At 34.2% G+C, this 25,923-nt stretch overlaps 1 protein-coding gene across 1 annotated transcript; it reads left to right on the top strand.

Moving 5' to 3' along the window:
• LOC133297112 (putative callose synthase 8) lies at nucleotides 1–18,333 on the top strand. The gene is made up of 38 exons (XM_061496178.1): nucleotides 1–24; nucleotides 229–327; nucleotides 439–558; nucleotides 737–829; nucleotides 920–1,011; nucleotides 1,292–1,418; nucleotides 1,937–2,074; nucleotides 2,160–2,236; nucleotides 2,331–2,481; nucleotides 4,542–4,667; nucleotides 4,758–4,875; nucleotides 5,922–6,250; nucleotides 7,045–7,097; nucleotides 7,200–7,260; nucleotides 7,359–7,440; nucleotides 7,521–7,570; nucleotides 7,815–7,901; nucleotides 7,984–8,157; nucleotides 8,198–8,289; nucleotides 8,359–8,449; nucleotides 8,542–8,702; nucleotides 8,837–8,960; nucleotides 9,066–9,157; nucleotides 9,295–9,463; nucleotides 9,645–9,796; nucleotides 10,791–10,897; nucleotides 10,981–11,160; nucleotides 11,244–11,312; nucleotides 11,413–11,581; nucleotides 11,671–11,782; nucleotides 12,092–12,211; nucleotides 12,320–12,435; nucleotides 12,859–12,942; nucleotides 14,898–15,010; nucleotides 15,097–15,326; nucleotides 16,286–17,131; nucleotides 17,223–17,408; nucleotides 17,783–18,333. Exons 2-38 carry the CDS (start codon nucleotides 313–315, stop codon nucleotides 18,017–18,019), a joined length of 5,343 nt encoding a protein of 1,780 aa, XP_061352162.1. The 5' UTR covers nucleotides 1–24; nucleotides 229–312; the 3' UTR covers nucleotides 18,020–18,333.
• Nucleotides 18,334–25,923: the final 7,590 nt, after the last annotated feature.

The raw sequence follows: 25,923 nt of genomic DNA, 5'->3' as shown, positions 1-25,923 counted from the left end.
TTTACAGATACAGCTAGTACTCAGGTGATCTCTTTTATTTCTTTCCTCTCTCTCTCTCTCTCTCTCTCTCTCTATATATATATATATATATATATATATATATATATATATATATATTCTACTTCCGTTTTATACTAAATTTTTGACATAATTTAGTCTGAAATAAGCAAATTATCAATTTACCATATATTTTCTTTTTCTTAGAATTTCTCATTTTGTCCAAAACAGGCACTTATTGAAGGAAATGCAATCCACAAAAAAACTGAGTTTAACATTCTTCCACTTGAGCAAGGAGGCATTCAGCATGCAATTATGCAGGAGCATGAGGTCTGATACTTCATGGATTATTCACATATCCCCTTATTAATATCCTATGTCAGAGTCACAGAAGACTCAATTGCAGTATGATGGACTGAGTGTACTAATAAATTGATACAGATTAAGGCTGCCATTGCAGTTATTCGCAATGTTCGTGGTTTACCCCCTGCCCAAGATTTCAATAAACATGGAAACTTTGTAGATCTGTTTGATTTTCTTCAGCATTGTTTTGGATTCCAGGTCAGTTATCCTGATAAATTGGACGCAAACTTTCCCTTTTTCTTCTATATAATAATGATTATTGCATAGAATGAACTCCACAATTGTCTAGTTTTTGGGACATGATGTAGTATATTGTAAGCATTGCTCTAACTAGGCTTTCAAGATTTTTCATTCAATGTCATGAATCTTACATTAGGAAGCCAATGTGGCCAACCAAAGGGAACATCTGATTCTACTCCTAGCCAACATGCAGACTCGGCAAACTCAAAACCAGACATCTGTTTTGAAGGTGCATTTGCTGTTGAACTTGTATCTTCTGGGTTCTAGCTTCACTTGATCACATTTGACCATGTTAACTAAGTCATTTTTATCATATCAGTTAGGAGAAGGAGGTGTGGATGAATTGATGAGAAAGTTTTTCAAAAATTATACAAACTGGTGCAAGTTTTTGGGAAGAAAAAGCAATATCCGGTATGTTAGTTGATCTAATTCTCTTGTCGCTTTCAATAATTTATATTTTGTTTGATCCGTTGATAAAAAGACGGTGGTATTTTTCTCTCTTTCTTTATGTCTCTGGACTAATTTTTTTTTATATACTTTTCGTTAGTTTTTTGAATATTCTTCGTTCCTTCAAGTTTTTTCTTCTCTTTTGTTTATTCCATTTAAACCATAATTCATTTATTTAGTTTGAACATTCTTTCTGTTTTCTGACCTTGTGTTTTACTTACTAAATCTGTTACTTCTGTTGCAGCTTACCTTTCGTGAAACAGGAAGCACAACAATATAAAATTTTATACATTGGGCTTTACCTGCTCATATGGGGTGAGGCAGCTAATTTGCGGTTCATGCCAGAATGTCTCTGCTATATCTTTCACCATGTATGTTGAAACTCAACTCAGATAATTACTTTTTTTCAATATAAGAAGAAATATTAAACTCTCCCCGTGTCTGTTAGTTTATAAAATTTTGGTTTCTCTGTGATACTAGGAATACCAAATGGCATATTCAGCATTTCAAGTCCAAAGATTCTATATATTGATTTGGTTGATAGATAGAATCTACTTGAGCCTATAGCTTTTATTCTTTTACTTACCAGTGAAAACTGGGGATTATATAATGGAATTACATAAATGCTTGATGGAGCCACCCATTGATTGAAATTTTCAAATAACCCTTTGTTGTAAATAATTGTATTTGTTTATTTCTTTATTTATTTATTTTTCATTTTAGAATCTTCTTTGGGCTTGGCCCATTAGGTTATTTAGTCTCTTTAAATAGAGAGCAATTGTACAGATGTAATATACAATTTTATCAATAAGATTATCTCTTTTTTCAACTCCCTTCATTATATGATTATGCTCTAATTTATTTTTATCCTTTTTTGTGTGTTTTGAAGATGGCATATGAATTGCATGGAATTTTAAGCGGTGCTATCAGCTTAACAACATGGGAAAAAGTCATGCCTGCATATGGAGGAGAACCGGAGTCTTTCCTTAACAATGTTGTCACCCCCATATACAAAGTTATAAGAGATGTACTATCTAATTTATCCTCTCTTTTTTTATTTTTTATTTTGGGACTGTCTTCTTCAACATAACTAATTTCTCTTCAAACCAAAGGAAGTTGACAATAGCAAAGGTGGGACAGCTGCGCATTCTGCGTGGAGAAACTATGATGATCTGAATGAGTATTTCTGGTCAGTCTTATCTTTAGATTATGATTTCTCCTGTTGTTTTCATGTGACATTCTTTCCATATCATTAGGTCCTCACGGCTGTTGTATATCTGCAGGTCTCCTGATTGTTTTGGAATCGGTTGGCCCATGCGAGACGACCATGATTTTTTCTTTGTACAATCGAAAAATGAATCCAGTGACAAGAATGCATCACCTGGTAAAGTAAAAGAAAAGAAAAAGAGAGAAAAGAAGGATGAAGAACCAGAGGTGATTATGTGATTATCAAATCATTGTACTTGTACTTCATATATTGTACGAGTGATTTTGAAACATAAAAAAACTAAAGCTATATGAAATTACAAATTAACTATTTTTTTTAATACAATAGTCGCACAGAGGTTCTAACCTATAACTTCATGCAAACTACTCAAGCCTCTCACCACTAGCCCACTCCTAATAGCTTTCAAATAAAAATTTTAATTTCATCACATATTGATGCTCTTCATTATTTCTAGAACTCGGGGATCTTATTAGATGACATCTCAAGATAATTTGCTTTTCTATTTTTTTATGAAATGAAATTTGCTTCAGAAGTTCTTTTGAATGCTAGAATCTAGATGGCAAGTGACTGCTTGATTAAGTCTGTGCTAACTACAATGACATTTCCATGTCTTGAACCATCACAGTAGAAACTACAAATTTCTTGTGTTGAAAGTAATCACTTTGCTATGACAAGTTGTCTATAGTGGTTGTTTTTCTGTGGCACGGGCACATGGCATGGATTCTATTAGGTCAATATCATTGTATATGTAAAGAACAAATTCAACCCAAAAGTCAGGTGCTTGGCTAGGAGGCGGGTGGAGTACTTTGAGCCTGGGTACTCAGTTAAGGGGGATCACATTAATGTTGGGTTTCACACTTGAGGGGGAGATTGTTGGGGTATTCAAGTGTGATGAGTCTCACATTGGTTGGTAATGAGTTAAGTGAAGTGTATATAAGTGGATGGACCCATTAACCCAATACCACTTATATAAACTTCACTTAGCTCATTACCAACCAATGTGGGACTCATCACACTTGAATCTCCAACAATCTCTCCCTCAAGTGTGAAACCCAACATTGGTATGGTCCCCCTTAACCGAGTCCCCAGGTCCAAAGTGCTCCACCCGCCTCCTAGCCAAGCACCTGACTAGCCCGAGCCCAAACCGGCTTTGATACCAAGTAAAGAACCATTTCAACCCAAAACCTTAAGGTGTTGGATGAGGGCCTTTTTAATGGTTTATATTATTCTCTAATAGTATAGTAATTTAATATGAAACTTGAAAGATGGCTGTTTATCTTGTCCCATCGTTCATAAGTTCGACTTTGTCATCCATGAGTAATTTCATACTACTATTATTTAGGAGGAATAGAGGATGAATTCAAAATATTTATCTTGATCGATAATGATGCTGCACTACCCTCCTTATTTTGTTTGGAGTCATATGTTAGAGGGAATTCGTTCATTATTAGTCTTACCAAAAAGATACGAAGGGATCGTTCCCTTTGAATTTATAGCCTTATAATCTCTTGATACAAAAAAAATCAATAGAATTTGGTGCAATTACTAATGGTTGAGTCTGTTATACTCGCTAACATTTGACATATTATTGAATGTTACTTCTATTATTTCATTTCTCTTGTATTTTGTGTTTCAAATGTCAGTAGGAAAGGTTGTATTGGTTTTGCAACCAGTAAGAGACTACCACTCTGATGCGAAATACCTATAAAAAAATTGTTAAACAGAAAATTTGGGATTTGATATAAGATAAACTCTTAGTTCTCAAATTTAATTATCAAAATAATCAACTTCTTACAATAGGTTCTTAAACACCCTTTTATAGGCCAATTACAAAACAATTCAAAATTTAAAATCCTAAAATAAGGAAAGCTCCTAAAGATAAACATAAGTCCTAAAAATAAGGAAAATATGTACAAATAAAGATACTTGATACAACCAACATATTATTCGATAATTCCAAACTCAAAACACATCTCAAATATGAGCCATCAAAACAAGCCAAATTTGTTGCTTTCCACTTTTTGTCCAACAGATTACAATCGAACCTATTGCTTCATTTAAATTGGATTTTGGTTGGACTCTACTAGATTTTAAATTGATATTTTTTTGAACTTGCGACCATGCTTAATGGGCCATAAATTTGTTTGAGACCGAATTTCTTGAATCAACTAACTATGTACTTGGGCCATACTTAATAGGCCAACTCTAGGTGCATCACATTCTATACTGACAACATATACCTGTTTTATTTCTTTTCCTTATCCAGGATACAAAGGAGGAAATCCATGAACCACGATGGCTGGGAAAGACAAATTTTGTAGAGATTCGTTCATTTTGGCAAATTTTTAGAAGCTTTGATAGAATGTGGAATTTTTTAATTCTATCCCTTCAGGTTTACTCCAAATATAGTGCAGATAATTTACAAAATTTCGCTTCTTATTATGGATAGTCTAGAAACTTGGTTATTGTGTTTTTTTCCCAGGCCATAATAATTATTGCTTGCCATGACGTGGGATCTCCACTTCAGTTGCTTGATGCCACAGTATTTGAGGACATAATCAGCATCTTCGTTACCTCTGCAATTCTTAAACTTATTCAAGGTATGGTGCTCATTTATTTTATTACTTGGCATTGAAGTTAGTTTAATTGATTGTAGCAAACAAAAGTAAACTTAATTGGTCAATATGGTATCAACGTTACAGTGATATAATTCCAATGTTTTGAAAGATTCTTATTGGCTGCTTTAATAACAAGGAGGGAGTTGTCCAAAGTGATTGCTTTGATTAGTTATTGGCTATGATGTTTTCCTTCTTCCTTATGGAACCAGGCTATAATTAGTAGAATGGTGTATTCTAAAATTGTTGCAATGCTAATCTAGTGACTTCTTCCACTCACTTGAGTCCCAGGACATTTATCTTTTGGGTATATTTTTCATGGGAGGTTGATTTCTCTTAGGGAAGGTAATAATTCTCATATTAAACTTTGGATGATCTTTGGATTTAGAGGCCTTTCCCTGCCTCTAATGTCTTTCCTCTCTAAGTCCTTCCCCAACTAAAACTTCTACAATACTTAGGGTTCCAACATTACTTGAAACTTAAAAGTTTTTAAGAAATCTTAATGAATGAGTAGCTTCTGTATTGAAATCCCTTTTGTGTTCCTTGATTCTCTTCATTTGTCTTCCAATTTGGGTTGGGGAATTTCAATACTTGATTGGTCTTGTGTGTATTTTTTTTTATCCATTCTTCAAATTCCTTCTTGAAAAACCCCTTTGGAAATCCAAAAGTCCACTATATTCAAGAATTTTGTTTGGACAACAGTACTTTATAGAATTAGTACTAATGATATGTTACTAATTCTATACCTGCTTGAATTTATTCAGTTTACTCATGGGTGGAGTTTTGGGTAAACATTTATATATGAAAGTCTTATGCTCGATGATAGGTTACACTCAGCACTGCATTTCTCAGTTCCTTGTTAATGAAGGACAAATTGTCAAGAAAAACAGAACAGCTACATGCTAATCTGTGATTCTATATTTTATTTTTAAATTTCATATTAGTACTCTAGGCATTATATATAGACAGTGTGTCCCTTCTCATCCTCGTTCACTTATCACAACAAAAACATTCTCATTTTTTTGTCACAGCAATTTTAGACATCACCTTTGCTTGGAAAGCAAGATACACAATGGAACGTGCACAAAAAGTGAAACTTGTGATGAAGCTTGCCTTTGCAATTATATGGACTATTATTCTTCCCGTCTGCTATGCTAATTCTAGAAGAAAATATACTTGTTATTCCACCAAGTATGGAAGCTTGATTGAGGAATGGTGCTTTACTTCCTACATGGTTGCAGCAGCAATATACTTGACAAGTAATGCAGTTGAAGTTGTGTTATATTTTGTCCCTGCTATTGCCAAGTATATCGAAGTCTCCAATTACCAGATATGCAAAATTTTGTCTTGGTGGACTCAGGTAAGTTCATTTTATTTTTACTATATTTTCCAATAATGGGTTAGACTGGAAGACATTGCTGGACCCATTTGCTATTTGAATAAACTTTTGATACAATTACAGTTCAGATCTTAATAATCATTCTAGTACTGTGTCCAGTTACAGACTGTCTTAAGAAGGACATTTCAAAGTTATTAGGTATCAACTAGTATTTATTTTTGTGAAAAAGAGTCTATTCAACGTGTCAAGATATCGATGAACATTAGAATATTGCTTTGCATGTTATTCAGACATATTGAACATAAATTATAATTGTTCTTTGCTTTTTGGATAATTCCAAGGCATCATCAAAGTGCAATCCATTTTCTAGCGAAGCATATAGAAATGGTAAGGCAATAATGAAGTTTTCCTATCTACAGTTTGGACCTATGGAAAATTTCCAGTATATCTAGGGACAGGCACAAACATTTGGCTATAATACGGACTACAGTATCTTCTTTTGACTGTTCCTTTTTTTAATGAGTCCATGTACTAGGTAATGTGATTGCTTTTGGCATCATAGCATATCACTATACGTATATTATCCTTTACCACAACGAAGATTTCTTTTTGGTCAAAAATATGCTTTCTATTCCTTCATTTTGGAGGACTACATCCGTTTGATGTTTTGACTTTCCATCATTTGTGTCGATGAGCACTAGTAATATCTAGTATAAATGTTTTTCCCATTGATTTATATGTGCATGAAATTGACTTAGTATTCATTCATGGCATTAATTTTTGTAATTTGGGTGTCACATTTATTTATCATACAGCCTAGAATCTATGTTGGACGGGGGATGCAAGAAGACCAGGTTTCAATTTTAAAGTATATGCTATTACCAAGTTGGCTTGTTCCGTCTGTTAGTATTTAATTTCTTTAGTATATTCATCCTAATATTTATAAATCTGATGAATTCTTCCAATGTAGGTACACATTGTTTTGGATATTGGTGTTATCAAGTAAATTTCTGTTCAGCTATAGTTTTGAGGTAAATAATAATGGAACATCAATGATGGGGTTATGTTAATTGGGTTTCGTTAATTGGCAACTTACTCTTAATGGCCAATGCAATATCAATATATGCAGATAAAACCACTCATAGCACCAACCAGACAGATTATGAAAATTGGTGTAAAAAAGTATGATTGGCATGAGCTTTTTCCAAGAGGTATGCTGCATTTCTAATTGTTTTTATCACATTGTAAGGGATAAGTTAATGTCTCTGACAAAGGTTTGCTTGTGCTGCAGTCAAAAGTAATGCTGGTGCAATTGTGGCTGTATGGAGCCCTGTAGTGCTTGTGAGTTTGAATCACACATCTGGAACATACACTTCTTTGATCTTAACTTCGATATCACCATTATAATTGTCCTTACATTGAAGTTCTAAAATAAAACACTCCACTGATTGAAGTATGAACGTTTACAAGTGAAGTGGTGTATCTGTCTTTATGTGTTACGTAAAAGTGCTTATGTGATGATTCTTTCTTTATGAAAACCATTTTGATGGATGGTTAACATCATTCTGTTCTATATTTATTACAGGTTTATTTTATGGACACACAAATTTGGTATTCTGTGTTCTGTACAATATTTGGTGGACTTTATGGCATTTTGCATCACCTTGGTGAGGTAAGCTATGTTTTTTATTATCTTCTTTCTTTCTTTCCCCACAAAAATGAATTGGTCGACTCACCTCTCTTATTGAAAATAGATAAGGACACTAGGAATGCTGAGAAGTAGATTTGACTCCTTGCCTTCAGCATTTGATGTCTGTCTGATCCCGCCATCTTCCAAACGTGGTAAAAAGAAAAGAAAAGGTCTCCTCAGCAATATATTTCAAAAGGTGTGTTCTAAATTAGCAATAGTAAGATACAATTATTTTAATGTATATGTTCTCTTATGTTGACCTCTAATCTATTTCACAGGTGCCGGATGAAAAAAATGCTAAAGCAAAATTTGTTGTAGTATGGAATCAAATTATAAATCATCTTCATCTTGAAGACTTGATTAGTAACAGGTGATGGGATTGTAATTTTCCTGCACAGCTATGTCTTTTTCTAACACCTGACATTGATTTTTTCAACAGAGAGATGGATTTGATGATGATGCCTGTGTCTTCTGAATTATTTTCTGACAATGGCAAGGTTCGTTGGCCTGTTTTCCTTTTGTCAAATAAGGTAATGTACTTTTAACCAAAATATTATGAGATTGCTGAAGTAGAATGTACATCTTTTATTCATTAATGAACTTTTCTTGCTACGTATTCTAGTTTTATACAGCTTTGACCATTGCTAAAGATTTTGAGGGAAAGGATGAGATTCTTGCCAGAAAAATTACAAAAGACAAATACACGTTTTATGCTGTAAGAGAGTGCTACCAGTCACTGAAATACGTCCTTGATATTCTTATTGTAGGTAGCATGGAGAAAAGGTAAAAAATGGAATAATTTTTTGGATACAATCTTCCCAGCTTCAACTGCTGTTGTATTCTGCAGAATCTTATCTTTTTCTATCTCCAAAATTTTGTCATTGGTGTTGATACGGTGGTTATTTATGCATATTTAGGATCATATGTGATATATTTGGCGAAATTGAAAAAAGTCTCCAAGAAACAAGTCTTCTTAAGAACTTCAACATGAAAGTTCTCCCAGCTCTACATGCTAAGGTTATTGAGCTAGCTGAACTTCTGGTAATTGTTTCCTAGACCTAGACTAAAGGCTGCAGTATTTATATTGACAAATTTATATGACCAGTAAATTTGAGTCCTAATAACTTTGATATGAAATGCCATAAGATCGAGGGAGATAAAGATCATTGGCACAAAGTTGTGAAAGCTTTGTTAGATATGTTGGAACTAGTAACAAATGATATGATGGTTGATTCCAGGTATTGGTGCTTAAGAATTTGTTGTCCTTTACCACATTACCACATCAACATCAACAACACCTTTATCCCAAATTAGTTGGGGTCCTTTACCACATTACCATGCTCCAGATTTTAATTTACTTATTAAATCTGTACAGAATATTGGATATGTTCCACTTTCCCCAGCAAAACGAACGTGGCTTTGTCTTTTTTAGAGATGATGATCAACTATTTGCCAGTGAGGAAATGAATAGAGAATTCTATCCATTTGCCAACGAGAATTCTATTCATTTTCCCTTGCCTGAAAGTGGCCCTCTGATTGAAAAGGTGACATTTATTACCTATGTGATTCTTACTTGTCATTCTCCTTTCATTAAGGACTAGTTTTAATATTCACTTATAAATGCTAGCACGTACATATATAGTAATGAGAAATAGCATCTTACAATTATATGTGAACTATACTCTTGTTATACTTATACTGATATAATCAGCCTGTTCATGGCAGATCAAGCGTTTTCATTTGTTGCTTACTGTCAAAGATTCAGCAATGGATGTGCCTGCAAACTTAGATGCTCGTCGGCGCATATCATTCTTTGCTACTTCTCTGTTTACAGATATGCCTGATGCTCCAAAAGTGCGCAATATGCTGCCATTCTGGTAATTTATATGTCCATGAGTATTTCATTTAGTTTGTTAAGTTGACTCTATGATACATTCTGTTCTTGAAGTGGTATTGACACCACTTCTCTTTTCATTCTAATATTTAATTTGAACTAATCGACCTTATTTTACGTAAATCATGATAAAAACAACCCCCTGCTATATAATTTAAAAGTTTATCATTCCAGTTAACCACATATTATTTGAAGAACTCACAGATATCATAAATGGATTTCGTGAAATGTTTCACGAAGGAGGAGGTGGCGTGCAGTTACAAACTCCACCTTTACATTCACCATTTCCCTTATTTGAATTGACCTAATTTCCTATCATTTCACTTAGCCGTTAATCATAAGATTTAGAGATTTAGATTTAGAGATCTGCATGGGCAGAGCATAGGATTTACATTTAGTGCACCTTGCTAACGGCATATCATTTTGCAAATGTAAAGAATAAAAAAAAAAAAGCATCTTAAATCCACATTACAAGTAAAATGGTACTTTTAACAAGAGAAGACGGGAAAAGAGAGAAGAATAGTAAGATAGTCTGGTGTATAGATACATTTTTATGGAACACTAAGAAGTCATTCCTAATACATGAATAGGGCTTCTGCTTAATTTCTCCACCCACCCCATCCTTGTACATGGAATCTTATTTTATAACCATAGCGGGGATGTTTAAGGGACTTCCAAACTCTCTTAGAAAATCCCTTCCAGTTGAAAAGCGAAAAGCTCAGAATGATCATTGTGCAAATGTTGTTTGTAGAACATCAAAATTAATTAACTGCAAGAGTTTTTTTGGTCATTTTTCTTTATGCTGATACATTAATGAGAATTTCTTTATTCTATTACAGACACATCAAATAAGAAACAAACCTTTTGGTGTTAAATGATATAATGACGTTTGACTTTTAAATAATCATTCAGTGAACATTATTGTAGTCCCATAGTTCTGTCCCAGAATTCTGTCTGATATATAACGTGATTGGTAGTGTTATAACTCCACACTACATCGAGGACATCAATTTTTCCCTGAAGGAGCTTGGTTCAGATCAAGAGGAGGACTCAATCATCTTTTACATGCAAAAGATATATCCAGGTTGCTAAAAATAAGAATTTGTTTATGTATCTCAAACATTTTATTTGAACTCATCTCATAGCTTGTCCTACCAATTTAAATAGATGAATGGACAAACTTTTTGGAACGTATGGGTCGTGAAAATGAACAGAAGACAGAAGATGAACAGAAGAGTTTAGAAGATGAACAGAAGACAGAAGAGCGTAGGCTGTGGGAAGATGAAAAGAAGACAGAAGAGCTTAGGCTGTGGGCTTCATTCCGGGGCCAGACACTAAGCAGAACAGGTTCAGTTTTGTATTATTCTCAAAATTGGATGTTCATGCAATTTTAAGGCATTTTGTGATCATTTCAATCATATTTGTAACAGTTAGAGGGATGATGTACTATAGAGAAGCCTTAAAATTACAAGCATTTCTTGACATGGCTGAAGATGAAGGTTTGTAACCAAGTGACATTATCCTCTAGTATTTGGCTATGGTGCAACGAAATATAGAAAATAAATTCAATTCATTTCATGACTGATTCTTTTAATGCAGATATTCTTGAGGGTTATGAGAATACTGAAAGAAGTAATCGTGCATTATTTGCTCGTCTGGAAGCACTAGCAGACATGAAATACACCTATGTCATTTCCTGTCAATCATTTGCATCTCAAAAGGCTTCGAATCATCCCCATTATAAAGATATGATTGACTTAATGATAAGGTAAGTTTTTACAAGGAAAGAGAAAAATGTCTTGTTTCTTGAATTGGCAGAAGTAGACAATAACCCTTGCATGCATGTATTGCCTGCAGGTATTCATCTCTTCGTGTTGCTTATGTTGAGGAAAAAGAGGAGATGGTACAGGGTAAACCTCACAAAGTATATTCATCTAAACTGGTTAAAGTTGACAATGGTTTTGAACAGGTATTTTTTTACAACATGAAAAGAATTAATCTTGGAAATATTGTCTTGTAGCCAATCCTTATTTATCGTCTCAGAAGAATTTTTTTTCCTTTTAAGGCAAGTGTTTGTAAGCACAATTTATCTAAATGTAGGCTCAAAATTGGTTTTTATTAATATCTCTGATGTTAATATTTAGAAACATTTAATCAAATAAGATGTTGGCTGCTCATTCGCTGTTAATTCAATTTTCAATTTTATTACACGTATAGCCAATTAGTTATTCAGATGTATCATTAATGACTTGATAAAATTGTTGCTTGTCTTTTATAGACAATATATCAAATAAAACTTCCAGGTTCACCATATCTTGGAGAAGGGAAGCCTGAAAATCAAAACAATGCAATAATATTCACTCGTGGTGAAGCCCTCCAAACAATTGATATGAACCAAGTAGGCTTATTTTCTGTTTACCTTTTTTTTTACCAGTTAACTATTACTATCATTATATATAAAACTTGATCTTTTTTATTATGTTCATATGAGTATCTGATTTTACAGGATAATTACTTGGAAGAAGCTCTAAAAATGAGAAACCTTCTCCAAGAATTTCGTCAGCGCCAGGGACGGCGTACTCCTACCATACTTGGTTTAAGGGAACACATTTTCACAGGAAGGTTAGCCCTCTGTATCCCATTGTTAGAATATAATATAAACCATTAAAAAAGCCCTCACCTAACAGCTTAACCTTTTGGGTTGAATTGGTTCTTTACACCCATAAATTTAAATGATAGCATTTTGAAACTAAGCAAGATTTCTTCCGGTTAGAAATATTCCTACATCATAATATGCACTCCCATTTTAGCTCTCCTACGTCATAAAAATGCTATGCTACCTAAGGATAATACATCATAGCTGTTCCACATTTTTTCTCTTCTATCATTTTCATTTTCTATTTTACACTCACATTTGTTTTTTTCTTCTCTTGCTTTTTCCCCTTGCTCATAATTTTCATTCCCTTACTCAAATGTCTTTTACATTAACATTAGAATGATGCTTAATATACTAATACGATATCTTTCATTCTCTTACAACTTCAGTGTGTCTTCTCTGGCATGGTTCATGTCATATCAAGAGACCAGCTTTGTCACTATCGGTCAAAGGCTTCTGGCTAATCCTCTCAGGTAATAAATGCAAAATGTCATTCTGAAAACGTAAGCAACTGCAGAAAGGAAATGTTCATTGTGTGTCCAAGGGTTATTTAGAAAACCTACCAAAATTATGAATTAATAATTTTATGTACTTGATTTTTGCTAGTTGTATAAACAAGAAGTAACATTTTTCATTAAAGCATATGATCTTCATTGTTAGACTTGTGATTTTCCTTGCGGCGGTCAAGAAAGCTTTTGACTTCAAATTACTCCATGACAGTTTAGTTGGGATATTTTTGTAAGGGTTTAAAGTTTCTAAAGTTACTTTAGATAACTTTATCTAATTGTACTCATGGTGGTACATAAATGTTTCCCATGGAGGGTGAAGTATGTTGATAATGTACTCATGGTGGTACATAAATGTTTTCCATGGAGGGTGAAGTATGTTGATATAGGGGGTGTCCATAGTGGCAATGGTAAAGACCAAGCCACTAGTGGAGCTTCCCATGTATGTGCTTCAAGGGGGAGTGTGTGTGAGTGACAGGCTGACAGCATATGAGAGGAGTGGGGAAGAAGAAGCTCCCCCCTCCATGTGTGAGAGGGGTATTTAGAGAGGAGGGTCTCTCTTGCTTGGGGGCTTGAGCTGGTCAGCCCATGAGCTGTCTTATCAAGCTGCCTACTGTCAGTGTACAGGGGTAGCAGTGCAGGATGGGGAATGACCCAGTGGTGAGCCTCTATGGCTTGCCATGGGTGCCCTCTAGAAGGCTCTAGATATGGGCTTTAAGCGATTGGGCCCATCTAGTGGGCCTAAGTAAGTAGTATCCGGAACAGGAGCCCCCCAGCTTGGTAGCTTGAAGGAGTCAAGGTGCCAAGATATATGGCAGCTTAGGCCGGATACCCGTAGTGTGTAGTGCTCCGAGCGGGATACAATGTAACCGATCGGTATTACGTCGGCCTTCATGTCTTGTTTATTAACTGAAATAAAGATGTCTTGACCGTCTGATAATAATAAAATAATATTGTAGATGAGATCTTCTGGAGAGGATAATTGTTCCAAGAGAGAGAGGTGATGAAGGTCCTGATGATAAATATATATGCTCCGTTCTTCAAATGGTAGAGAGAGAAAAAGAAAACATGGGCCCCACACACTTGTGTATTTTGGTAAACATTAGATAAAGTTAACTAAAGTAACTTTAAAAACTTTAAACCCTTTTTGTAATCTAGTTTTTTATAAGTAAACTAATGGTGATCCATATTTTGAGGAAGTCATGGACTGCTATAAAAAAAATTGATTTTTTGTATCTTATTTTATATAAAACTAGCAGATATAAATATATGAAATCTGATAAAGAGGTATTTTCCTTCATTCTGTTTTTATTGTTCTGTTCTGTTCTTCTTCTTCTTAAAAGGCTCTTGCTTGGATTACAACATTCATCACCTATTATTTTATGCATAATGCAGTGCTTTTATATATGGAAAAAATGAATATTCAGTGACTGGACGATCCAGTGTACTATGTACTGCCGGAAGTACATAGTTATAATAAATATTATAATGGTGTACTTCTGGGAGTACACAGTTATAATATTTACTATAACTATGTACTTCCGGGAGTACCCACACCAAATTTTATATCCTGTACACTCACTTAACCCTTTATATATATAAGAGAAAAATGTTTGTCTTTTAAAACGACACAAGTTGTGTCTTTTTAATTTTTAACACTATGTACTATGGGTAGTACATAGTTATAATGTGAAAAATTGCTTTTTTTTTTTTCTCTTCTCAGTGTACTTCAGTTGACGTGAAAAGTGAAAAAAGTGACTTTTCATATTATAACTATATATTACTCGTAGTATATAGTGTTAAAAATCAAAATGACACAACTTGTGTTCTTTTAAAGGACACGCACTAAACCCTATAAATAATGATGTGTTTTAACTCTATCAAATGCTAACTTATTAAATCCGATGTATTCTCTCACTCAGGGTACGGTTCCATTATGGCCATCCAGATGTATTTGACAGGGTTTTTCATATCACAAGAGGAGGAGTAAGCAAAGCATCTAAAACAATTAACCTGAGTGAGGATGTTTTTGCTGGTAGGAATTGGTAACTTTAACATTGTGTTCTGACCACATATTGTTTATGATAATAGAGACAAGTACACATTGTTTATGCCATGCAGGATTTAATTCTACTTTAAGACGGGGATGTATTTCTTACCATGAATACTTGCAAGTTGGCAAAGGTCGTGATGTAGCTCTAAACGCGATCTCAAAATTTGAAGCTAAGGTAGCAAATGGAAACAGTGAGCAAACTATAAGCCGTGACATATTCCGCCTTGGCCGGCAATTCGATTTTTTCCGGATGCTATCTTGTTATTTCACTACCATTGGATTTTACTTCAGTAGCTTGGTAATTTTATTGAACCATCTTATTCTTCTCTCTCTGTCTTTATCTCTTTTAATTGTGTTACATTGTTACTCATATGGAGTGTTGACATGTACAATTTTTATGTCTCATAATAAGAAACTAAAAATCCTATTTTTGTTATCTATTTCCCTTTTCACAATATGACATAAGTATCATATTATGGAATGGATAAAGTGTCATTCTCTAAAGAAGCAAACAAAGTTTATAATAGTTAATGCAATGCAAAAAAAGCTTATGCCTATGATAGTTTGGTTATCTAGCAGTACATCTTAGGTAAATACTAAGTTTCATATTAAGAAATTGATAAAATCCCATTCCCTAAGGTCTAAAGCAGACAAAGTTCACCATAAGTAATGATGCACTATAAAATGTTTTGCCTATAATGGTTTTGGGGAACTTTGCATTTTTCATGACATGTCAGTACATATTAGGTGAAGTTACTTAACCTTTCATTCGGCATTTAAGTTGTTCCTTGTTTGGGATGACAAGATAAAAAAAAAAATTTAAGCTTTATATCATAGTAGTTAATTGCGCCGCAATAGCGCCGCAAGCCGCGCTGTATGGGCATTGCGGTGTCTCACCGCAAGAAACCGCGTCGCGCTGCACCTGAACGCAATAGCGGTCATTGCGATCGCATTTGCAGCCAAATCATATTGCTGTCATAAGGCAAAATGTCAATTTTGTCCTAAATTTAAATGTATAACAGAAAAATTTTAAGGGTTTTTTAGTATATCTGCGTCTCGCTCTGTAACTTCTGCTATATCTGCCTTTAAAAAAAAAAAATTGACGACACGCTGCAATCCGCATTTGATAACTGTTTTATATATATATATATATATATATATATATATATATATATATATATATATATATATATATATCATAAATGATAAGTGCCATCAGGTTTGACTGATTTAAAATGATATTGAATTGCTCCACAGATTTCAGTAATAGGAATATATGTATTTCTCTATGGTCAGCTTTACCTGGTTCTTAGTGGGTTGGAGAGAGCACTTATTATTGAAGCTCGAATCAAGAATGTACAGTCCTTAGAAACAGCTCTTGCTTCCCAATCATTTATACAACTTGGGCTTCTAACAGGCTTACCAATGGTGATGGAAATAGGCCTTGAGAAAGGTTTCCTCACAGCCTTCAAAGATTTTGTCCTAATGCAATTGCAGCTTGCTGCTGCTTTCTTCACTTTCTCCCTTGGAACAAAAACACATTATTATGGCCGAACAATTTTGCATGGGGGTGCAAAGTACAGACCAACAGGACGCAAAGTTGTCTTCCATGCTAGCTTCACTGAAAACTACAGATTATATTCAAGAAGCCACTTTGTTAAGGGATTTGAGCTAATGCTGCTGTTGATTGTGTATAATATGTTCAGGAAGTCTTATCAAAGTAGCATGACATATGTGCTGATAACTTATGCCATTTGGTTCATGTCATTAACTTGGTTATGTGCACCATTTCTTTTTAACCCTGCTGGGTTCAGTTGGACCAAGACAGTAGATGATTGGAAAGAGTGGAATAAATGGATCAGGCAACAAGGTGGTATAGGAATTCAACAAGATAAAAGTTGGCATTCTTGGTGGCATGATGAGCAAGCCCATCTTCTCCGGTCAGGTCTTGGTTCCAGGTTGACTGAAATATTGCTTTCTCTTCGCTTTTTCATCTATCAATACGGTCTGGTCTATCACCTTGACATCTCTCAGCATAGCAAAAACTTTCTGGTTTATGTCCTTTCTTGGATTGTGATTTTTGCAATTTTCCTCTTGGTGAAGGTAACCTCTCTCATATACACCAAATAATATTTGTCTTATAGTAGGTGCTGAACCATTGCATCTTAATTACATAATCTTAACATCCTTGCAGGCTGTCAATATGGGAAGGCAACTACTCAGTGCTAATTATCAACTTGGATTCAGATTTTTCAAAGCATTCCTGTTCATTGCTGTTATTTCCATTATCATTACTCTTTCCATTATATGTGAACTGTCATTGACAGACATTTTCGTTTGCTGTCTGGCATTCATGCCTACTGCATGGGGATTGATACTGGTAAGAATCTTTAGCAATATTTTTATTTTTTATTTATCCATTGGTTCATCAGATGGTAAACCTGTAGCAGCTGTAAAGCTGTTTCGTTGTGACTGAAAAGTCACATATTCGAATTTGGGAAATGGTTTCTTTGCAATATACAAAGGTAAGGCTACATAAAAAGATTGCCCTCACAGAGCTCTGTTAGACCCATGTAAGGGATGACTATTCTAATACTATTTTCTCAAGGCTCGAATTTGATACCTATGATTAAGGAAAACAAACTCCTTGCCACTTAAACCAATGATTGTTGGTAGACCAAACTATCACCTTTTAATTTGTTGCCTACTTTTTTCCCTGACCATAATCCAAAGTAACATTTTTTGCTGGTTCAGATTGCACAAGCTGTGAGGCCAAAGATAGAGCATACAGGATTGTGGGACTTCACCCGTGCACTTGCTAGAGAATTTGATTACGGAATGGGGATAGTTCTTTTTGGACCTATAGCTATTTTGGCATGGCTACCAATCATTAAAGCCTTCCATGCTCGTATCCTTTTCACCGAGGCATATAGAAGGCACCTGCAAATCCAACCACTTCTCTCAGGAAAAAGGAAGAAGCACAGACCTTGATCATGTCATGATTCTTGAACTTGTTTCTGTACAGTCAAGCCATAATATATTAACATTCTATACAGGAGGATTTCAGGAACTACGTAGAAGTAACACAGCATGTACAGCTGTATGCATATGAGTATAGTATACCAAGTCATAAATGTACAAGAGAGGAAATTGTTGTTTCTCATTGTGTAGTTGAATCAGTCGAAAGGAGAGGGAATTAAAACAATATTTGCTTCATTAGAAGGAGAAAACCTCGGGTACATACATCAGATGTAGGTTTACCTAATGGGGAAGTTTTTGGGATTAAGTGGGAATAATAAAGAAAAGCAAGGATATAAATGAAAAAATAATTTCCCTATTTGGAAAAAAAAATGTATCGAAGTGGGCGCATATGATGTATTGAAAAAATTTCCCATTTGTGTGTGTATCCTCTCATATTTAAAAGTGGTCATCTGATCCTATTGTTTGGTTACAACCACTTATTTAAAAATCACACATGTAACACCTTGTTCGCGACCGGTTAGTTAACATGCATATGGTATAGAAACACTGCATAATTAAATGCTTAAGCAGAAGATTTAACCTATAAAAGTATCACTGTTATTTGCATAACTAAATGACTTAACTTTTTTCTTAATTTTTATCCTTAACTATTATATCTCATAATTCCTTTTTAAATTATTATAATTTGTACAGTCTCATAACTGCGCAGACCTCTTATTTATTCTATCAGTAACTGTAATTAACAGTCAAAATACTATCCAATTATGATATCATGTACCATTCCAAATAGTATGTAACGGAAAACATAATGACTATAAACTGAACCTATCGGGATCTGGTCCCTAATCTTATATAATCCCTGAAATACAGAAAAGTCTAAACTATCTACACATATATCAAATTGTCCCACTTAGTGAACTAAAAATGGCTCCGTGCCAACAACGTCATATGAAACCAATGCGCTTAAAATGAAGAGTTCGTTTATACAAGAGTTTTGATGATAACAAACAAGCTTAGAAGCGACGTCAAATATAATACAACTCGCAACAATCAAAAGTCCAAGGAAGCAATTCAACAAGACAACAAGAGCAAATCATTCAACACACAAGATCAAGATTGCAACATGTCCTTGAAAGCTTAGATCTAATTGTAAAGGTAATTGAATAATGATGCACAAATGAGCTCAAAGGATATCAATCACTTGAAAGCTTTAATTATTATGAAAAGACCATTGACATATTTCGTACCCTCAAATTTTTTTGTACAAGTCAAGGAAATACATTAAAAGTGATTAGAGACAAAAAGGAATGCATTACAACTTATAAAACTGCATTATTGAGGTTATGTCAAGAAAGTATTCGAATACTTTCTTGACTGTATTCGAATACTTGTGCTGAGAACAAAGTATTCGAATACTTTAAGAAAAGTATTCGAATACCAGATGAAGTATTCGAATACTTCACGAAAAGTATTCGAATACTTTCTAGACAGTAAGCAGTGTAACGACTATAAACGGCTAGTTTCGTCCCAACACCTATATAAACTCATCTATTACGAACCAGCAAGCCAAGTTTTACTGTTCCATTGATTTAGCAATCATCTTTGATCATTCTCTTTGAATTAAACTCATTCATTGCTTGTTCTCACTCATTTTGATCATAAAACTCCTTTGAGCTTTATTCTTGTGTCATTGATCAATACCCATAAGCTTCAACTTGTATAATCTGTACTTTAAGAGTACAAATCCATTTCTAAACAGTCTCATTCTGTTTACTTGAGTTGAGGGTAGTGAGACCCTAGTGTAAAGGTTGCTCATAGCCTTAGAAAGTGAGTGGAAGTGTAAGGGTTTCAAGAACCAAAAGTCTTGAAGGTTGTAGTGGTTTGTCCAGCTCCCTTGAAGCTTGATCATTAGTAGAAAGTTGAACGAGCGGCTTCAATCTGGACGTAGGTCACGGTGGTGGTGACCAAACCAGGATATATAGTGTTTGCAATCTCTCTAACCCTTTATCTTGTTACATTAGCATTATTTGATTATTTGAGCTTATTTAAATTTACACTTTGCATACTATTTGCTTGTATTGATTTCTATTCTCTTAGTCTTGCTTGTGTATAAATCATATTAATTCAAGAAAATCTTTTTCAAGAAAGAAAGTGAGGCATTTTACGAAAATATTTTTAAAACTCAATTCACCCTCCCTCTTGAGTTTGAGGCCACTTGTCCAACAAGTGGTATCAGAGCTTGGACTCTTGTATAAAGATCTTAACCGCTTCAAGAGTAAAGATGGCATCTTTGAACAATGATATGCCTCTTGAGGGAACTTCAACCACAAGACCTTCTTTCTTTAATGGCACCGATTATGCTTATTGGAAAAGTAGAATGCAAATTTTTCTTGAGTCAATTGATTTAAGAGTTTGGAACATTGTTGTTGAGGGATATCAAGTTTCCACTAAAAAGGATGAAAGCAACAACGATGTTCCAAAGAAAGTAAGGGAATTTTCTGAAGAAGAAATTAAAGAAGCAAATTGGAATGCTAAGGCTAGAAATTTGATTACCAATGCTTTAGGTAGAGATGAATATTTTCGTGTAGCTTCTTGCAAAATCGCAAAAGAAATGTGGTATGTGCTTGAAGTAACACATGAAGGAACTAGTGAAGTTAAAATCTCTAAAGTTCTTGGATTGACTAGAGAATTTGAATTATTTGAAATGAATGATGGTGAAACTATCCAAAACATGCAAAAGAGATTTACTCATATTATTACTCATTTGGATGCATTAGGAGCTTCATACAATAATTTTCAATTGGTAACTAAAGTTTTGAGAAGCTTGAATAGGGAATGGCAACCTAAGGTGACGGCTATTTGTGAATCAAAAAACTTGAAGAATATGTCCATTGCTACACTCTTTGGAAAGCTCCAAGAGCATGAGTTAGAATTAGCAAGACTAACTTTGAAGGAGCAAGCCAAGAAGAAAAGCAAAGGATTAGCTTTACAAGCCATTAGCTCCAAATCTCAAGTGGAGGAAGAAAAAGAAAAAGAGCTCTCCGATGATGAATTAGATGAAGATAAAATGAGCTTCTTCGTGAAAAAGTATGGAAAATTCTTCAAGAAGAAGAACTTTCAAAGAAGACCTCCAATTCCTCCAAGGAGAAGATTCAAGGATGAAGGAGCTTCTCAACCTGCTCATACATGTTATTAATGTGAAAAAACCGGACACTTCAAAGCCGATTGCCGTAAGCTTCAAAAGAAAGAAAAGAGTGACAAGAATCAATTCAAGGATAAGAAAAACTATAAAAAGAAGGCCTATGCGGCTTGAGATGAAGATTCAAGCTCCTCCGATGATTCAAGCAATGAAGAAAAAAATGTATGTTTCTTGCAAGATTCTAAAGCCTCAAATGAGATAAGCAAAGGAATGCAACATATGTGTTACATGACAATGGAAAATGGCAATGAGTCAGAATCTGAGGTAAACTCTACTTGCTCTACTATATCTCCTTCATATGATGAATTGCAAAATTTATTTGATGAATTACATAGTGAATCTTTAGAGCATGTCAAATCTCTTAGAGAATTAAGAAAGACCATTGTCTCTTTAGAAAAACAAATTGCATGCTTAAACAAAGAAGTAAAAGAACTAAAGGATGAAAATGAAACACTTAAGTTGATTGATGCTAGTGCAAATTGCATTAAATGTTTATCATCAAATGATCATGCATCATCATCATCATGCACTTCATGTGAAAAGCTAAAAAGTGAAATTGATGATTTAAACAATGTGCTAAGCAAGTTTACATGCGGTAGAGATAACTTAAATGTATTGCTTGGAAAACAAAGATGTATGTTTAACAAATCCGGCTTAGGATTCGTTACTAACATACAAGAAAAATCTTATAAGAACTTTTTAATATCACCATCTTACATGACTAGTAGTCCTTTTATTAAATGCTATCATTGTGGAGGAAAATGACATAGTGCATCAACATGTAAGATTAGAAAGAATTGAATTAGTGTTCAAAAGAAAGTATGGGTCCCTAAGGGAACTAGACCCATGACTAACACACAAGGACCCAAACAAATTTGGGTACCAAAGATTAAATGTTAAATTTGTTTTGTAGGTGTGCTTGAAGAGTGTCTCATCTAAATGGGTATTGGATAATGGTTGCTCAAGACATATGACGGGAGACATTACCAAATTCCTCTCAATTACAAGAAAGGAACATGGACATGTATTTTATGGAGATAATAACAAAGGAAAAATTCTTGGCATTGGGAAAGTTGGTAACTCCTCATCAACTTGTATAGAAAATGTTTTACTTGTTGATGGTCTTAGACATAACTTGCTTAGTATTAATCAATTATGTGACAAAGATTTTAAGGTTGTTTTTTATTCTAAATGTTGCAAAATTGAAAGTTTAAATGATGGGCAAGTTAAGTTTAAAGGCTATAGAGTTGATAATATCTATATGATTGATCTAGATGGTATGCCTTCAAATGACGATAGTTGCCTGGTTAGTAAAGAAAATGATTCATGGTTATGGCATAAAAGAATTGCACACATTGGCATGAGTCACTTAAATAAGTTGATCTCTAAAGACTTAGTAATCGGTCTTCCAAAGCTTAAATTTCAAAATGACAAATTATGTGATGCATGTGTAATGGGAAAGCAAGTAAAGGCTTCTTTCAAGTCCAAAGATATTGTTTCAACTACTAGGCCTTTACAACTTTTACACATGGATCTTTTTGGACCTACACAAACTATGAGCTTTGGTGGCAATTACTATGCATTTGTCATTGTGGATGATTTTTCCCGCTTTACATGGACATTATTTCTTGCTCATAAAAGTGAAGCTTTTCAAGCATTTAGAAAACTAGCCAAGTTTATTCAAAATGATAAATCTTTGAATATTGTTTCTATTAGAAGTGATCATGGGGGAGAATTTCAAAATCAAGACTTTGAAATATTTTGTGATGAAAATAGAATTCAACACAATTTTTTCACGCCAAGGACTTCACAACAAAATGGAGTTGTAGAAAAGAAAAATCGTGTCTTGCAAGAGCTTGCAAGGACGATGATAAATGAAAACAATCTTCCAAAATACTTTTGGACGGATGCCGTAAGCACCGCTTGCTATGTTATAAACCGTGCCTTAATTAGACCTATTTTAAAGAAAACCCACTATGAACTTTACAAAGGAAGAAAACCAAATATTTCACATTTTCATATTTTTGGTTGCAAATGTTTTGTTTTGAACAATGGAAAGGATAACTTTGGCAAGTTTGATTCAAAATCCGATGAAGGTATATTTCTAGGATATTCACTCACAAGTAAAGCATTTAGAATCTATAACAAAAGAACTATGGTAATTGAAGAATCAATTCATGTGATATTTGATGAGACTAACTCTTTGTTGTCTAGAAAAGAAATTTGTGATGATGAAATTGTAGAAATCTTGGGCAACATGAATTTAAATAACAAAAAGCAAGAAGATGAACACAAAGAGAAGGAGAAAAATCAAAATGAAGGAACCTCTCAAGCCAACAAGAATGAATGTGATCTTTCAAATGATTAGAGATCGGCAAAAGATCACCTCATTGATGCGGTAATAGGTGACATGTCAAAAGGGGTAACTACTAGAAACTCCATTAGAAATATATGTAATCATTTAGCATTTGTTTCACAAATCGAACCTAGAACCATTGATGAAGCAATTATTGATGAACATTGGTTCTTGGCCATGCAAGAAGAATTAAATCAATTTGAAAGAAACCAAGTTTACGAACTTGTGCCAAGACCCAATGATTACTCAATAATTGGCACTAAATGGGTCTTTAGGAACAAGCTAGATGAAAATGGAATAATAACTAGAAACAAAGCTAGGCTTGTTGCTAAAGGATATAATCAAGAAAAAGATATTGATTTCGATGAAACATATGCTCCCGTTGCTAGATTAGAAGCCAAAAGATTATTGCTTGCATTTGCATGTATGATGGACTTCAAACTATTTCAAATGGATGTTAAAAATGCTTTCTTAAACGGATATATTCAAGAAGAAGTCTATGTTGATCCACCACCCGGTTTTGAAAATCATGACTTGCCTAACCATGTTTTTAAACTTAAAAAGGCATTATATAGTTTAAAGCAAGCTCCAAGAGCTTGGTATGAGAGGTTAAAGCAAGTTCCTTTTAGAACAAAGTTTTGAAAGAGGAAATGTTGATACAACACTTTTCATAAAAAGGAAAAATAATCACATTTTGCTTGTTCAAATATATGTTGATGATATTATATTTGGTGCATCTAATATTAAACTTTGTGAAGAATTTGCTAATACCATGAAAAGTGAATTTGAGATGTCAATGATGGGTGAACTCAACTTCTTCCTTGGTCTTCAAATCAAACAAGAGAAAGATGGAATCTTCATCAATCAAAGCAAATATTGTAAAAAGTTGCTCAAGAAGTTCGGAATGGAAAGTTCAAAAGAAATTGACACTTCTACGAGTACATCTTGTACGTTAGACAAGGATGAAGAAGGTAAGCCCGTTGAGATCACTCGATATAGAGGTATGATTGGCTCACTTCTTTACTTAACCGCAAGTAGACCGGATATTATGTTTAGTGTGTGCATGTGTGCTAGATTTCAAGTCAATCCTAAAGAATCACATTTAAGTGCCGTAAAAAGAATATTGAGATATCTTATAGGCACTACACAAGTGGGACTATGGTACCCAAAGGGAGCTCCATGTGAGCTTATAGGTTATTCCGTTTCTGACTTTGCCGGTTGCAAATTGGATAGGAGAAGCACTAGTGGCACTTGCCACTTTCTTGGTTGTTCACTAGTTTCTTGGCATAACAAGAAACAAAATAGTGTGGCATTGTCCACGGCCGAAGCGGAATATGTGGCGATCGGTAGTTGTTGTGCACAAATTATTTGGATGAAACAACAACTTAAGAACTTTGGACTTGATCTCGATCATATCCCTATTAGGTGTGACAACACTAGTGCTATCAAAATAACCAAAAATCCCATTATGCACTAAAGAACTAAACATATTGATATTTGTCATCACTTTATAAGAGATCATGTACAAAATGGTGATTGTGTTTTAGAACATGTTGAATCCTCCAAGCAATTGGCGGATATCTTTACAAAATCTCTCTCAAAGGATGTTTACACAAACCTAAGACGAGAAATTGGCTTAATTGATCCATCATGCTTGTAAATATATATGCTCTCATTCTTATCATATCTTGATCACTAACTTGAGCGTCGGAGCTTTTCCCAAAGTTTATTTGCAGGCACTTTATGTACTTAATATCTTGGGAAGAACATTGGAATAAATAACTTGGGTAAATGTAAGCTTTTAATGTTGAAGTTCCAATCACATCCTTGGAGGTAAGCATATTAAGGTAACTTATCATTATACATGGATTTAATCATAATATGCATCGATCATCACTCATTTGAATGTTTATAACTTGAAAAATTTGCAAAAATCAGTTCTGTCCCTGTCCGTTTACTGCATTTTGTACTGCAGTATCCGAATACTTTATAAGAAGTATTCGCATACTTTCATTCTCCAGAAAGTATTAGAATACCAATCTAAAGTATTCGAATACTTTTCTCTCACAGAAAGTATTCGAATACCGTACGAAAAGTATTCGAATACTCCTGCATTTATTGCTCTAATTTGAGCTTTTATTCGACTACCCAGCCCCATTTCCTCATTTTATATCCTCCGAACCCTAAGAACACCAAGAACCCTAATCTTTTTCTGCTTCCAAGCGAATCAGGCAATTGAATACTTGAATTCCGATTTTGATTTTTCCTTCATCTCATTTATAATCTTCTCAGGTATGACTCTCTGCCCTTTTTTCTTTTCTATTTTGTTACTTCCTGATTATCCTTGACTGGTTTGAT

The sequence above is a fragment of the Gastrolobium bilobum genome, unplaced genomic scaffold, assembly GCF_033153095.1.
Source record: "Gastrolobium bilobum isolate Gb01-03AN ecotype WA unplaced genomic scaffold, APGP_CSIRO_Gbil_v1 utg44018, whole genome shotgun sequence".
In the NCBI taxonomy this organism is placed as follows: domain Eukaryota; kingdom Viridiplantae; phylum Streptophyta; class Magnoliopsida; order Fabales; family Fabaceae; genus Gastrolobium; species Gastrolobium bilobum.
Note: the sequence above shows the minus strand (reverse complement) of the source record. Positions and strands in the feature narration are given on the sequence as shown.

What these genes read in the sequence shown, in the direction of transcription:
- LOC133297112 (XM_061496178.1), top strand. An exon ending in TTTTGCATCACCTTGGTGAG is followed by an intron (nt 7,902 to 7,983) that starts GTAAGCTATGTT and finishes TATTGAAAATAG; the next exon opens with ATAAGGACACTAGGAATGCT. An exon ending in TTGACAATGGTTTTGAACAG is followed by an intron (nt 11,783 to 12,091) that starts GTATTTTTTTAC and finishes TGTCTTTTATAG; the next exon opens with ACAATATATCAAATAAAACT.